General features: G+C 37.6%; 3 protein-coding genes across 10 annotated transcripts in view; 1 reads left to right on the top strand and 2 right to left on the bottom strand.

Annotated features, from left to right (window-relative positions):
* prdm6 (PR domain containing 6) overlaps window positions 1–15875 on the top strand; it is a 203938-nt gene that overhangs the window by 146646 nt on the left and 41417 nt on the right. The gene's annotated exons all lie outside the window — the stretch shown is intronic.
* Window positions 337–5483, bottom strand: LOC309718890 (GTPase IMAP family member 8-like). The gene is made up of 3 exons (XM_082554508.1): window positions 5396–5483; window positions 4554–4615; window positions 337–3589 (listed from the first exon to the last, which is right to left on the bottom strand). Exons 2-3 carry the CDS (start codon window positions 4564–4566, stop codon window positions 588–590), a joined length of 3015 nt encoding a protein of 1004 aa, XP_082410634.1. The 5' UTR covers window positions 4567–4615; window positions 5396–5483; the 3' UTR covers window positions 337–587.
* LOC309718893 (GTPase IMAP family member 8-like) lies at window positions 7380–13244 on the bottom strand. The gene is made up of 4 exons (XM_082554512.1): window positions 13058–13244; window positions 12477–12551; window positions 11681–11734; window positions 7380–11194 (listed from the first exon to the last, which is right to left on the bottom strand). Exons 3-4 carry the CDS (start codon window positions 11688–11690, stop codon window positions 8361–8363), a joined length of 2844 nt encoding a protein of 947 aa, XP_082410638.1. The 5' UTR covers window positions 11691–11734; window positions 12477–12551; window positions 13058–13244; the 3' UTR covers window positions 7380–8360.

Genomic DNA, 15875 nt, shown 5'->3' with positions numbered 1-15875 from the left:
TGTACTGAAACAGTGACTGTGTTCGCCTACAGCTCTATCCGGTCGTTTTAAGTGATGACGTGACGAATCCTACTTCCGGGCCTAAAGTAGTCTGCGTTTAATATGGCTTTTGTGTTGTTAACATGTTTAATATTATGTATTTTCTTCTATTTAATCTCAAAAAGCTCCTAAAACAGTCAGTGATCACTGTTGACCTCCAAACGACTTAATCATTGGTCAAAACTAAAAGCACAGTGCCTACATTAAATCTTTTTACATATTGCTCATCCTTGTGTGTTCCATAGTGAGTGGTTTTCTTTATATGCTTACACAAGAAAAAAAATATGTCAAAGGCTGTTTTCATCTCTACTGCAAACCATTTCTTGGCAATTAGGAAATTTATATTCATCATGAGGTTTTAATGTGGGACACTGACAATGACTATGTTTACATGTAGAAACGTACATATAGAAACTTGTTTTCTTTTTCTTTTCTTTCAAAGGAAATGGCCTCCATTAAACACTCATTGATGTAGTAACTTCAAATGTTGCTCACATCCAAGTAATCATCACTAAAGTGTCATCATATCAGCATATCAATGTAAAAAGTCATAAGATGGAACAGTTTTTTTCTGTGGCTCTCCTCACGTGTTCCTGGATCCACTCATTTATTTCTTCGTCGTGAGCTTTCTGTAGTTCATCAATTTGTTTTGGTTCTGGACTATACCGTTTGAGCTCGCTCATTTCTTCGTCTTGTCTCATCTTCATTAGGTCAAAGTCCTTTTGATATGCCTTGTTCCTGCGCAGCTGTTGAATCATTAAATCGTTGGTTTTTTGTTGCTTTAGTTTCATATTCTCAACTTCCCTTTCATGCTTTGCTACCACAACTGCAAAGTCAGTGGTGTATCTCTGTCTGAATTCATTGAACTCCTCTGCTTGTTTTCTGGCTTCCTCTTGATTTTTCCTCCTCATCTCCTCCACTTGCTTTTCTAAGTTTTGTTGCAATTCTCTCCATTCTTTTTCCTCCTGTTCTTTTCTGAGTCGATCCTCTTCTTTTCTTCTGCATTCATGTTCTTTTTTTTCTTGCTCATATTCAGCTCTGAGTTTTTCCAGTCGTGCTTGCTCGTTCAGTCTCAGTTGTTCTTCTCGAAGTCGTTTTTTCTCCCACTCTTTTTGTTCGTTCTCCCAAGCCTCTATTTCTTTTTGTATTTCTTCGTTCCTTTGGTTTGCATATGTAGCTTCTTCCGGTTTGGATCTAATTTCTTTCTCTTTCTGTACCCACTGTTGTTGCTGAATTTTTTCCTTCCGTTTCCTCTCTTTTTCCTCTTCTGCTCTCTTTTCCTCCATCCTTTTCTTCTCCTCTTCCTCTTTCTTAATGAGTTCTTCCTTTTCTTGCAATGCTTTTTCTCTTGCAGCTCTTTCTTGTTGAATTTTTAGCTGTGCCTCTTGGAATTTCTTTTCATGTTCTTTCTCAAGGTCCTTCTTCTGTCTTTCTATCTCTTCTTCTTTCTTCTTCATAATCTTCTGCATTTCCTTCTGAATTGCTGCCTCTGCCTCTTTGAACATTTCTGAGGTGTAGTAGCCGCCACCATTTTTCTTCACCATTGACTCAATCTTGGCGAGCAGCTGACTGACTTGAGAGTGGTTACTTGGATCATTGTTATTGAACACATGGTATCGTCCTCCACAATCAGCTGTCAGTTTTTTTAGGAATCCTTCGCTGTCTTCTTCTATATAACTCTCAACTGTTTCATTTTTTAGGTCATCTCCTCTGGTGAATAAGATAATGATGAAGTCATTTGAATTCTTGCCAAAAAAGTTTTTGATGAGCTCCACAGTTTTTTTTTCCTCCTCTGTAAAACGACCGACCTGCAGGACGAGTAAGAACACATGAGGTCCGGGAGCCAACATTGTGACGCATTTCACGAGTTCCTGTTTAACATCATCGTTGGACAGACTTGTGTCGAATAAACCAGGTGTGTCCACCACAACAACAGGGTGCCCATTAATCTCTGTTGTTTCTTTTTGGCAGAGCTTGGTTACTGATTTCATACTGGCTTTCGAGTGGAAGCAGTCCCTTCCCAATATAGTGTTTGCAGTGGCACTTTTTCCACTTCCAGTCTTACCAATCAACACGATTCTGAGATGATTCTGAATTTCTTTTTGTGGAATCTGTCTGTTTTTCGGAATTTGTTCTTTTTTCGGAATTTGCCCTTTTTTCATATTTTTTTCAAAATGTATCTTCTTATTCAGTTCAGACATTACTTCAGGTTTCAATCCGAGCCGTGAAAGTTTTTGGCGAGGTCTTGGAATCATTGTTATTTTGAAGCCTGTTGATGCCCCACCTTTCATCTTTTCTACAGCATCCAATAACTGAGGGATCTGCTCTTGGTCATTGATGTTGAAGACAATGTATCGGCCAAAAAAGCTCTGAACAAGTTCTTGGATTTCTCTATTAGTTTTTACATAGTTAACAACATCTGGGTGTGTAGGATCTGACTCCACAGTAAAAAGAATCATGGTGTAGTTGTCAATTTGGGATCTCAGTGTATCTTTAATAGTCTTCACCTCTTTCTTGTCTTCACTGGTTGGAGGATCCAGTGGTTGAACCAAGATGAAGGCATGGACACCCTCTGGATCACAGAGGGAAATACTCTTGAATGCTTCCTTCTTTGTTTCCTCCTGAGGTTTTCCACAGAGAGCAGGCAGCTCCACCAGTGAAACCAGACGACCGCACACCGCAGCCTCATTTTTAATACACTGAGATGATTCAGATTCTACTTTTCTTTCTCCCAGGATGGCATTGGCAGCTGAAGTTTTACCAACTCTAAATCTCCCAAACAGCACCAAATTCAAAGGTTTTAGTTTTTGGCTTTGAGGTACTTCTGTACTGGCCTGAGGGTTTTCATTCTGTTCCGGGTTTAAAGGAGGAATTAAACGTGGACTTTGCAGGTTTTCCTTATCAACTCGAGGTCTGTCATACAGTTCCAAATTCAAAGAAGAGTTTAGATTAGGAATTTGAGGCTCTTCAGTTCCATGTCCAGATTCTTCTTGTGGTTCTTCTACTAGGTCAGCAGTCTCTGTAAAGTTCAAATGTCCTCCCCTGTTGTAAGCCACAATTTTTTCCATCTCTCCCATCAGTGTTTCACGATCTGAGTCACAAAAGTCTTTTTTGTCAAAGTCAAGTGTGTAATGCATCTTTCTGCAGTTCTGGATAAAATGATCTATTGCTGTATTCTTTGCTTCACCCTTTTGTGTTGTGATGACCATAGAGTAGTTAAAGGCATCACCACCAAACAAGCACAAGATAGACTTCAGAGTGCGTCTGTCATCCTCAGTGAAATCAGAAGGATTGAGTACGAGCAGGAGAACATTTGGTCCAGGGGGGCAACGGGCCACACACATCTTCATTTCAAGTTTCACTCTTTCCACAGGCAGACTGAAGAGGTCTGTGGTTTTTGCCACTGTTACAGGTATTTTTCTCCATTCTCCTTGGACTATAGATTTCTTCGCTGTTAGACGAATAGGATTCTTTTTCCCTGTGATGAAGTTGCTTAGTGCAGTCTTTTCATTATCATTCTTCCCAAATATGACAATCCTGAATTGAGATGCTGTAGAAAAACACAAAAAACACATTAAATGCCATATTGTTCCAATTTGCTTAGTGTCATAGTTGTCTTTTAATTTTGTGTTTTTGTCTTGCATTGATCTAGTGAAGCTGTTTAATGATAGGGGTCTTCCTGTCATACAAAAGCTTGCATTTGTTAAGTCTGTATCTGCATTTGGTGTCACTTTAAGGTTTTCATTTTTTAATTAATTGCAGCTAGTCATGAAAAGTAAGGTTGCCACCACTCTATATTGTAATAATTAGTTATTATTGATCTCGGACTCTCTTCCACAACATGTCTTTGTCCTGTCTTCCTCCACTCACCCCCACCCAGTCATGGCAGATGGCCACCCCTCCCTGAGCCAGTTCTTTTGGCAGTTTCCTTGTATTGTAAGGGAGTTTTTCCTTCCCACTGACACCCAAGTGTTTGCTCATAGCGGGTTATCTGCTTGTTTGGTTTCTCTGTTTCTCTGTCTTTACCTTACAATATAAGGCGCTATTAGGACATTGTTGTTTTAATTTAGTGCTATATAAATAAAATAAAACAGAATTGAAAAGTTCAGAGGGTTCTGGTGAAAAAAAAACAAGGATCATCAGGGGAAAAAAAGAGCTGCTAAACACAATGCGCGCACACACACACACACACACACACACACACACACACACACACACACACACACACACACACACACACACACACAGTAAAGTGTCTTTTGGTGGTCCAAAAATACCTGTAAGCTCACATTCCTGGTGAATGACTTTACAGTGAACTTGCTACTTGGATAATGTGTGGAATGAAAGATGTCAAAGTCTTTCAACTCTTTTGGGAAGTCTTTCAGTGTTTAATAAATATTCAAACTCATGGATCTGTTACTTAAACATCTTTAAGAGTTGCTAGCTTGTATTTACTTTCTCAAATAGCAACCATCCTGAATGCAGGGATATTTTTGGCCATCTGCTGAACTCACCACGTGCTGCCATGTTTTCACCTTTTTGACCTGGAAACTTCAGCTGGACAAAATGTTGGAATCTGTTGGGGTTAAATGAAAGCAACAACAAGGGATTAACAATGAACTTGTGACACAATATATATATATATATATATATATATATATATATATATGTGTGTGTATATATACACTCAGCAGATACAACCTTATGAAACAGGAGTGTCTACCTGTGGTATTTATGGGAGTGTTTTCTACAATGAGCTTTTCAGAACCATGAACTAAAGACATTAATTTGATTAGAGTTTGAATTAGAGGTCCTTCTGTATCTGCTCACTGACTTATTAGACTCATTTAACAGGGTGTGTCTAAGGTATCTCTCCTTTTGTTCGTTTGGATGTGGCAGTTTTTCTTTAAATCAGCTGACTTTGTCACACAAGAAGAAGCTAACAAGTGTTTAAATAATGTAAAATGTATTCTTAGATAATACATAAAGTGTTCTGGCATAAAACTATATTTCTGTGGTATCTTGGCAAATGTAATAATTAAGCATTAGTACATGTATATGATGAATACAGTTCAATGAATAATCTCTGACTTAAATGGCTTCAGCATAAATAACCTAAATATCTGAATTACATTTTGAGTCGAATTACATTGACATACTTAAACATGCTGCACTGAAATTGTCCCTTTGTCAGAGTATGTGGTAATACTACTTTTGATATACCTAAGCAAAAATACAATTAAAAGGTTGTTGTTGTTGTTTTGGTCTCTTTACAGTTTAAGGATAACCATTTGAACTCCACATATGTCCATGTATTTTAAATTTTTGTTAAATATACTTTAATGTAAGTACTCACCAGATGACTTCCTCATGGTGTCAAAGCTAATAATGAAGGTAGCACCCTAAAAGGAAAGCAGCTCACGTACTTCACTAAGGCGGAGCTGTGCTTATTATGACAGACAGGTGACTTAACCTATAACGATGACTGACAACTGTGGTACGTCAAGGAAACAGATACTGGATTTTTATGACTGTGACTTTACTTGTTCTCTCTACACTTATTTTTTCAAGTTCTTCCACAACCATAAGGCAAATGTTAGGGGCTCTAAACAAACAAAGTGTGGCAGTAAAAACTAGTATAACCTGTCCACAGGAGGATGTTCATAACTTTAGCCCACGTGAAATGAGAATGAAATGTTGGGATTAAATCTGAAGCATGCAAACAGTCAAGATATGATGCTGCTGTTGTGAAACTATTTCTAAAAGCACAGCTTCAAATGGGCAAAAAATTACTGATACTGAAGCTGAGGCTTCATACACCAATTTATATTTAATTAGTAGAAACCTAAACAGGTTGCCATATACAATTAATTTGGGTCAGAGGGCCCGGTGGCGCCAGTGTCCGGCAGCCTCGCCTCTGTCAGTGCGCCCCAGGGCAGCTGTGGCTACAATGTAGCTTGCCATCACCTGTGTGTGAATGTGTGTGTGAATGGGTGGATGACTGAATGTAGTGTAAAGCACTTTGGGGTCCTTAGGGACTAAATAAAGCGCTATACAAATGCAGGCAGGCCATTTATCTGTGTGTAACTGGAACAAAATAATAATCCCATGTATCCCAAGTATGCACTCATATTGTACCAGTTTTTTGAGTGTACTTCAGTTCAAATAAAAGAGTTTTAAGGGTTTAACCCTTCCCACTGACCTAAGGTATTTTATTATTATCCATTAAGGATATATATCAAAATGCATTTGAAACACAGACTCGTCTTCCTGGGTGTCACTGTCAGTGATTTGTAGGTTTCTGCAGCATGTCGTTAGTTGTTGGACTTGTTCTCAGCATTTCCTGTTGGCTTACAGAAATTTTGCACCAAAGCAAAAAAAGAAAAAAAATATGCATGTTCAGGTGACATTTCCCGTTTGCTAGTGACATCTGTAGCATGATTTGTTTTGTTTCGATTTTGACTCAACAAGTAAAGTGGTGTGGTTCTCTGAAGGAAAAACAAACCTTGGCAGCACCCAACCGCCCCCCCCCCCCCCTCTCCTCTCGCTTCAGTAATGACGCCTGAAACATGAAACACCTTGTCAAACTATGCACCTGCCCAACCCTTTCCTTTCAATCTGACAATGTTCTGCGTTATCAGAAAGGAAAGAAGTGGTGGAATGTAACATAGTACTTTTTTCTTCTTTTAGTCTCCTACAGTTAGTTATTATTTAGGTATAAGATCATATTCATCCATTAATGTCTGCTAATAAATCTGCTAATAAATTATTTTTCTTTGTGATACACAAACCTACCTGGCAGTATATAAAGTTATTGTGCAGTAAAAATATACAAGGATGCAGTAAAACTCTGACCTACTGTAATGAAGAGCCAATTGGAGTCTCAAAAGTCTCAAACTAGACTCTCATGTTTATTTAGACTTTAGTTTGATTCCATTCACATAATTTATAATACAAGTCAATGCAAACTAAAGAATAGGTGGTCCTACAGGTCAGTCACCTTTTATTAGTTTATTTCAATATGTTCACTTCTGTAAAGATTTTTTTTCTCAATCAGTCAAGCTTAATTTGTGTAGCATATTCTATTGAGATTTAAAGTGAAGATTTACATATGAATAATAAGCTGATAATAACAGACAACAAAACAAGCAACCAGAACATTTATAAGGAGTGTGCCAAAAAGAAGAGGTCAGTGTAATAACACACTGAAGTAAAGTTTGTATGTTGACAGTCAACAGAGCTGACACACATACATGTTCCGTCCTCGTCGTAGCTGTCCTTTGGTGCAGAGCTCAACTAGAAACACCAGCTAAAAAGTAAAATCAATAATCACAAAGTGGTTTTCTGTGCAGCACCATTACTTATTTATTTTCACCTCTTTATGACCAATTTAACAAAGTGACCGGTAGCAATCTCCAGCTGATTGGCACTGCAGTGTAAGACATGCTTTCTCTGCCAGTGTGGTGATTGGACGATCTGATATCCTCGTGTTGGTGTTGTTCCCTCGTCATCATAAATAATGTTGTTCCGGGTTCAAAATTGCAAGTGACCAATCACCTTCTCCTGAGGTCATCCGCGACCTTGAAAAAAACGAGAAGAGAAGAGAAACCGCCTCTGTAAGGACAATATGTATAATGCTTACCGTTTATTGAAGAAAAGTATCCTGAAATGCAAAGAATTCAAGTTCCTGGATCGGCGGACAGAAGCGGTTTCTCTTCTCGCAAGTGAAGTAGATTTTTCAAAGGCACAAAAGGGCGACGTCACAACAATGTGATTGGTCACTTGCAATGTTGAACATGGAACAACATTTATTATGATGATGTGGAAACAACACCAACAGGAAGATATCAGATCGTCCATGGTGATTAATAACATGAATATAAGAGAAAATATGAGAAAATAAGAACAATATTTTTTTTTTCAAAAGTGTTGTTGCAGTCTTTGCCTATTTTTGTACATAAATTTATCACCGGAGTGACAATTTTCAAGAATAAAAGGCTCCCTGTGAAATAAAAATAAATGTGCTTTGTCAGCAATTCTGCATCTTCCTTTTCCAATTGTCTTTTAAAAAAAAGAATACATATATATTAACAGAGTAAATGCTTTTTAGTAAACTTCATTTGACCTGTGTCGAATGGCAAAAAAGAAAAGAAATCCAAAAATGTCTACAAAGTGAAACTTGCCACCCTGGCTGTCTTTTACAGCTACTCTGACCTGCATGTGCAAAACCCATTAGCTATGGTGATCACTTTATTTATACAGACTTTACATATAATACATCTAACGCTGAAAAACTGAACAACACTGAAACGCAAAACTTCTCATAAAATGCTACAAGTGCTATTTTGTGTGGCTTTCTTCACATGTTCCTGAATCCACTCATTTATCTCCTCTTGATGCGCTTTTTTCAGCTCATCAATTTGCTTGTTTAGCTGCTCTTTACTGTCAAAGTGCAAACTTGATAATTTTAGGTTAGTCATTTGAATTTGTTGTCTTTTCTGCAGCTTGTCGAAGTCTTTGTCATAGGCCTTTTTTCTCCTGAGCTGCATTATCATGAAGTCATTTTTGTTTTGTTGACTCTGCCTCAAATCTTCTGTTTCATTTCTATATTTTTCCATCTCAGCTGATAAATCCTGGTTAAATCTCTGTCTGAATTCATTGCATTCTTCAGCTTGTTTTCTGGCCTCCTCTTCATGTTTCCTCATCATTTCTCCCAGTTCCTTCCTATAGTTTTCTTTCAGTTGTCTTTCCTCTTGTTCTCTTCCGATTCGTTCCTCTTGTCTTCTTTTGATTTCATATCTCTCTAGTTCCTGCATAGCTTCCTCTCTGAGCTTTTTAAGTTGTCTCTGTTCCTCCCAAAATCTCTCTTCCTCCTCTAAACATTGTTTATCCCACCATGCTCTTCTTTCCTCTTCCCAAGCCTTTCTTTCTTTTCTTATTATTTCTCTGTTCTGTAATAAAATCCCATCAGGAATCACTCGTCTTTGTATTTCTTTCTGCAGAGCTTCATCTTCTTTATCCCACTTATAAATTTGGTCCTTCTCCTCCAATTTCTTAGTCCTTTGTTCTTCTTCTCTCTTTTTTCTTTCTCTATTCATATTTTCCTGTTGGTTCTTAATGCAACCCTCCATTTTTTTGGCTACCTGGGCTTGGTTTGCTTTTATTTCTTCTTCAAATTTGGCTGTTAGGTGTGTTAACTTGTTCCTCTTCACTTGCATTTCCTCCTCATATTTTCTTATAAGATCCCTCTTTTCACTCTCTATCTTTCTTGCTTTGTCTTTCATGATCTTCTGCATTTCCATCTGTATTGCTGCCTCTGCTTCTTGAAACATTTCTGAGGTGTAGTAGCCACCACCATTCTTCCTCACCATCATTTCAATTTTGGTCAGAAGGTGACTGACTTGAGAACGATTGTTATGATCATTGTTATTGAAGACATGGTATCGCCCTTCACAATCAGCTGACAGTTGTTTTAGGAATCCTTCGCTGTCTTCTTTTATATAACTCTCAAATGTTTGACCTCGAAGATCATCTCCTCTGGTGAATATGACAATAATGAAATCCTTTGTCTTCTTACCGAAAAAGTTTTGGATGAGCTCCACGGTATCTTTTTCTTCCTTTGTAAAGCGACCAATCTGCACCACCAGTAAGAACACATGAGGTCCAGGAGCCAGTAAGCTGATACATTTAACAAGCTCTTGTTCAACTTCTTTATTGGACAAAATCGTGTCAAACAAGCCGGGCGTGTCAACCACAACGACAGGGCGCCCGTCAATCACTCCTGTTTCTTTCTGACAAACACTTGTCACAGACTTCAGACAGACTTTTGAATAAAAGCACTGTTTGCCCAGCATGGTGTTTCCAGTGGCACTCTTCCCAGAACCAGTTTTCCCAATCAGCACCATCCTGAGAGGCTCTCTGCTTTGCACCATCCTAATAGGTGGTGTCCAGCGATGTCTATAATTTTCTGGCTTTAAAAGGGATACATGTCTTGAAACTGGTTTCAGTGGAGGTTTTGGAAACATATCTTTTGTGAAGCTTCTGCAACCGACAGTTCTCATTGTTTCCACAGTACGTAACAAATCAGCGACTTGATGCTTATCCTTTATGTCAAAAACGATGTGTTGTTTACCGCAGCGCCTATAGAGCTCTTGGATGTCTTTGTTGTCTATTAGAATCTTCTCCACTGCTGAAGACTGGCCAAGATTTGGATTTTCAACAATAAAAAGCAAGACAGTGAACTTATCGATCACACTCTTGAAAGTATTCTTGATGGCTTCCAGTTCTTTCTTGTCTTCATCAGTAGGATGGTCCAGTGGAAGGACCAGCATGAAGGCATGGACACCCTCAGGTTCACAGAGGTCGACACACTTGCACGATTCATTCATCGCCGTCTCTTTAGGTTTTCCGTGCAAAGTAGGCAGCTCCAGCACAGAAACACGACGGCCACAAACCTCTGCCTGGTGTTTGGTCAACTCTGATGAGCTCTTAGATGGAATACATTTTCTTTGTCCCAGAATGGCATTAACAGCTGAAGTTTTCAAGCTTTCATTTCTCCCGCACAGAATCAGGTTTAGAGGGGATTTTGTAGTTGTAGGCACCACAATGGGATCAGCGTCTTCAGTAAAAGTTAAATACCCCCTGTTATCACTTACTATTTTCTCCATTTGTTTCATCAGTTCTTGAAGATCGTGTTCAAGAAAATATTTTTCATCAAGCCTGATTTTGTGCTGTCTTTGTCTGCAGTCTTGGACGAGTTGGTTCACTGAGGAATTCCCTCCCCTGTCATTATGTGTTGTGATGACCAATGAGTGTTTAAAAGCATCTCGTCCAAAGAAACTCACGATGAACTTCATTTTTTGTCTATCGTCCTCGGTGAAATCCAAAGGATTTACTAGGAGCAACAGAACATTTGGTCCAGGTTGGCAGTGTGCGATACACATTTTTATCTCATATCGCACTCTTTCTGCAGGCACAATGAAGATATTTGATGTTTTCAATAAAGTGAATGGAGTTCTCCTCCACTCTCCTTTAATTTCAGTAAACTGCTTGTTTTTCTTTTGATAAGGACAGTCATATCTTTCACTGATGAAAGTGCTCAGCGTTGTCTTATCGTCATTGTTTTTTCCAAGAATCACAATTCTGAGTTCAGATACTGTAAAAGACAAAAACAGAGGACAAAAAAAAGAAAACAAAGGCATTACATATTGCTGCAATTTTATGACAGGAAATTATCAACCCTTCTCTATTAATATCAAGATTAGAACAGGATTGCTATTATCCCAGGAAAGAGTAATGCTTTGTGCGCTGCAGAATACACTATTGTAGATCATTTGTCTGCTCTTTATTCAGTTTAATTCAATTTGATTTTGTTGATTAGGCGCCAAATCAAAACAGTTGTCTCCTCAAGGAACTTCATATTATACGGTAAAGAAAAGCCCAAGAATGACATGAACCTCTTGTCGTATTTTATGGTAACACAGGCCAAGGTTAGAGGTGTACATTTTCTCGATTTTCTCTCCAACTCACAGGTGTGTGTGTGTGTGTGTGTGTGTGTGTGTGTGTGTGTGTGTGTGTGCTGCCTTTATTCTTCTTTATGTGACCTATATTATTCTTGCACACAAACATCATCTGGACCTACCAGTTGCCATCTTGTGCAAACAAAACTCCACCACACAGAAGTTCAGTTCAGTGTCTGTTAAATTTGAAAAAATTAAATACAATTATGAAGAGTTCAGTTCAGATTAAAAGCAAAATTAATTCATTGTTTCATTACTGCAAACAATATAGCTAAAATATTTTTCTACTAGAAGCACAAATGTTCAGAAGTGAATGTTAGTATAAGGAGAAGAATTCGTTTCTCCAAAAAATCATAAACTGTTTCATAAACAAATGTATTTAAGGATACGATGTTCACATGTTTAACCATTCAAGATTCTTTTGTGTGACAGTTGGAGGCTGGTGAATGTATAGAATTTAAACATAGATGTCGCCAAATATAGAATGGCATTATTCACCTGACCAGTATAGGAATAGTGAATAATAGTAGCCAAAGTATCAAGTACCATGCACCAAGCCATACTATAAAATACAATAAACATATAACTTAAAAAATGGTAAATGGCCTGTATTTATATAGCGCTTTACTAGTCCCTAAGGATCCCAAAGCGCTTTACACATCCAGTCATTCACCCATTCACACACATTCACACACTGGTGATGGCAAGCTACATTGAACACATACATGAAATAATTCAAAATCATTACACTCAACAAGTGCACGAGTATCAACCTTTTTAGTTTCTGCAAACTTTAACTTGACAGAAGTTGTGATAACAAACAAATATTTAATTTATAATTCAGACAAAAATTCTGAATTACAGCTTTCGTGCTGAATACTGATTTTGCTTTGCAAAGTAAAAATCTGCTGCACTTACCTGAGGCTGTGGTATATTTTACTGGAACATCATTCTGTCATATTTTTGGTTGAAGTCACCGTCATGTCGGTTTGTCTGTTTTTAAGGAAACCAGGATGAACATAGTATATGTTGAAAATAATGAAAAAAGAAACAACTTTTTTTCTATTAGAATTTTACTAAAGTTTCATGTTTGATAATGCTAAATTTGCAAAAATATTCAAAAATTTACAAATATGCATTACATTTGTAAATAGTGCTTAAAGGTCTTACTAATCTATGAACTAACCCCTCTGTAGAAATAGAATATAGACAGAAATACAAACTGGATTTACAAATGTATTTTCCAGAGTTTTGTACATTTCTATTGGAAAATAATCATTACTTCTAAACATGCTAATGACATCACCATAGACCTATGTAAGTTACGTTGTTTTTTGTCACTAAATATGCAGCAGGTATTTATTTGACCCCACTTAAGTGCTTTACCACACACTTTCTTTCCAGTTGTTGAAAGTTACGAATGACTAAACAAGATTTGGATTGCAGATATACACAAACAATATGCATTTAAACACACAGATATTCTGTTTTATACTTACCAGATACCAGATAGGAGAGCTGCTTCAAAATAGAATAATGTCAAGGAAGAGTTTGTGTGAGACCTAAACGGCAGGATACATGCACTGACAAACGCCTGCCAAATTCCAAAAAGTATGAAATGTTTTCATTGTTCAGCCTGACAACAGAAACCTGACACCCTGCAGGGTTCCCATCAGCCACTCAGTTTCAATTATGTTTACAGCAATACATTCTATTATCTAATACTTTACTGACACAGTATTATAAAGAGCCTTGGGTCAGGTGACTAAAACATCTTCCTGATAGATTCAAAAGTCGAATGCTAACGTGCAATTATGCTAACAGCTGTGACGGGGAACTGAAAATACATGTAGTGAAAGTTGTAAATTTAACCCTAACCCTAACCCTAACCCTGAAAAGAGACTTATTTGGACATATGTTTTAAAGCATTATCTAAAATAACTTTAACTTGATCTTGGTCATGAAAATCTAAACACTTTGTGTGCAGAATTACCAGTCAAATCTAATTTCTACTGGGCATTATTCTTCTACCACCAGTGTTGCTCTTTCAGAAAAGTCATGTATAATTGAGCACCATGCCTGTCTCTTAAAATGTCTCTGTTTATAGTAATATATTGGGTTTAGCTAGATTCCCATCAGAAAAACTAGACTGAAGTGAAACTCCAACTTTAGGGCCCTCCCATTAAAAACACAGCAGAGTCTAAAATTACCTTAATGGGCTTGCATGGTGCAGGGCTGGAAAAACTGGTAATACTGATCCAAGCTAAGACACATCCACATTATCAAACTACACATTTAATAACCTCTATCTATTTTTAAAAAAAAAGGTGTGTCAGGACATGAGTTCACTTCCCTGTTGAGTTCCTGGAGATGCTTTCAAATGATCCTCTTCTAAGACAAACAGGCTTTTATCTGAAAAGACTGATGAGGCAACAGAGCAGGATTCCTGCATTTATGTTCGTGCTCGAGATTCTCGAGTTACAAGTCGGTCTTTGATCCTTTAGACTGAAGTCATGACTTTATGACATTTTGTCAGCTCGAATGGTTTAACACATTCAAGCAAATGAAGACACATACGCACTCCTTGTGAGGTGTTGGAGTTGTGTGATTTATAATCCTGAACCGCGCACATGGACGGGCATGTGTTATTATTGAAAACCTGATTATAAAGCTTTTACCTTTGCTTTCTATGAAAACAGACAACAGAAGAAGATCAGACGCTTGACGACGCTGCCCCACTGATCTGCCAGACGAATCGTTTTGAACTCTGTCGGCTGCTGTAAGGCAGCAGGGGGTTTTATTTTTCATACCGCAGCCTGTTGGGCGTGTTTGATTTATAACACAGCCCCACCTGAAAGTAGTGGCATGTGTTCAATACGCATGTTTTCAATACATACATTTGTTTTAATGCATACAAGCTTCTGCATATTTGTGCACCCCTCTTTCTCCTTTTTTTCCGGGGAGGTCATTGGGTGTGTTTGATTTATAACCCAGTCCCTCCTAGCTGTGTTTTCACATGGATCCAAAAACACCTTACTCCTGTCACTGTGTGGAAAGAATTAATAAAACACACACATTCTTAAACGCAGATCTTCAGGACTTGTCTGGCTTCATTAACTCCTCTCTGACATTATAACACATTACAAGAGGGAAATGCCTCATTCCTGTTATCATAGTCATGAACATTTACATAAGCAGATCTTTTAGTACTCACGTAACCTGGAAGGTCCATTTCAGTCCCTCAGTGTCAGTTGATAATAGCAATTATCTGCAATAGTTTGCCAGGACTTCACGGTAGACAATGGGAAAGGTGTGCACTGTTAATAAACCGAAGTGAATTTAATTAGTGTAGTCCTATAAAAATCTTTCTAAACACACATCTTGCCACTTGATAGGCGTCTTTGAAATACTTACTTAGTAGTATTTGTATTTTATTTTGTTTTTTACAAATTAGACTACTACAGCTGTGTCTTTGGGGGGCGGAGCCAGGGTCATTATCAACTACTATTAAACCAAAATAAAGTATTGCTGTGCTGAGTGTTATCATGCATTCAAATTGTGCAACTTTTGCAGGAATGCATGGTGATCATGGGAGCTCTAGATGTTATTGTTGCCATCAGTGTGTTTCAGTATCTTATGTTGTAAAAATCATATAAATCTTTTAAACTGATGAATCTGAGAGGAAGACCATTTTAAAGAGATTTATGATGCTTCTGTTTTCTGTTATTTTTGTCTCCCCCAATGTTAAGTGCAAATGTAACTCATATTTCTGTATTTCTAAGTCCTCCTTTTAATTTGTTTGTCTCTATGTTTGATTTTTACATTTTCTTCCATTTCCTCCCTTGTTAGTTTTATGTTTCGTAACTTAATTAATTAAGCATAATGTCACTGGCTGACTCCCACCTCCCTCTCCTGTCTGTCTGATTTTGCTTTGTATCATCTTTAACTTTTTTGTGTGTGTGTTTTTCTGCTTTAACGTTTGTCCTCCTTAAATTCTCCAACTCTCACTGTTTGTTCAACCCTTTCTTCCCCAGAGAGTCACTTGACCAGAAAAAATAAAGTTGTCTAAATTCTGATTGTATATCTTTCTATAGATACTTTCAGGAGAACTGATGTCTCCTTGAAGATACAAAATCAATCTAAAATAAATAAATACATTATTAGTATTGAGTGTTTCTTGGATGAGCAGGTTCAGTGTTGAGGTGTTTTTGAAACATCAAGTCAAATTTTATTAATTGAACATTTCTTATACTGAGGAACTTGGTGCACTTCGAATGGAAATTTAAAAAAGAAAAAGGAGTTATGGTTTGTATTAAA

Source organism: Aulonocara stuartgranti, assembly GCF_965226115.1.
Source record: "Aulonocara stuartgranti genome assembly, chromosome: 12".
Classification (NCBI taxonomy): Eukaryota; Metazoa; Chordata; class Actinopteri; order Cichliformes; family Cichlidae; genus Aulonocara; species Aulonocara stuartgranti.
This window is presented reverse-complemented; position numbering and strand designations above follow the sequence as displayed.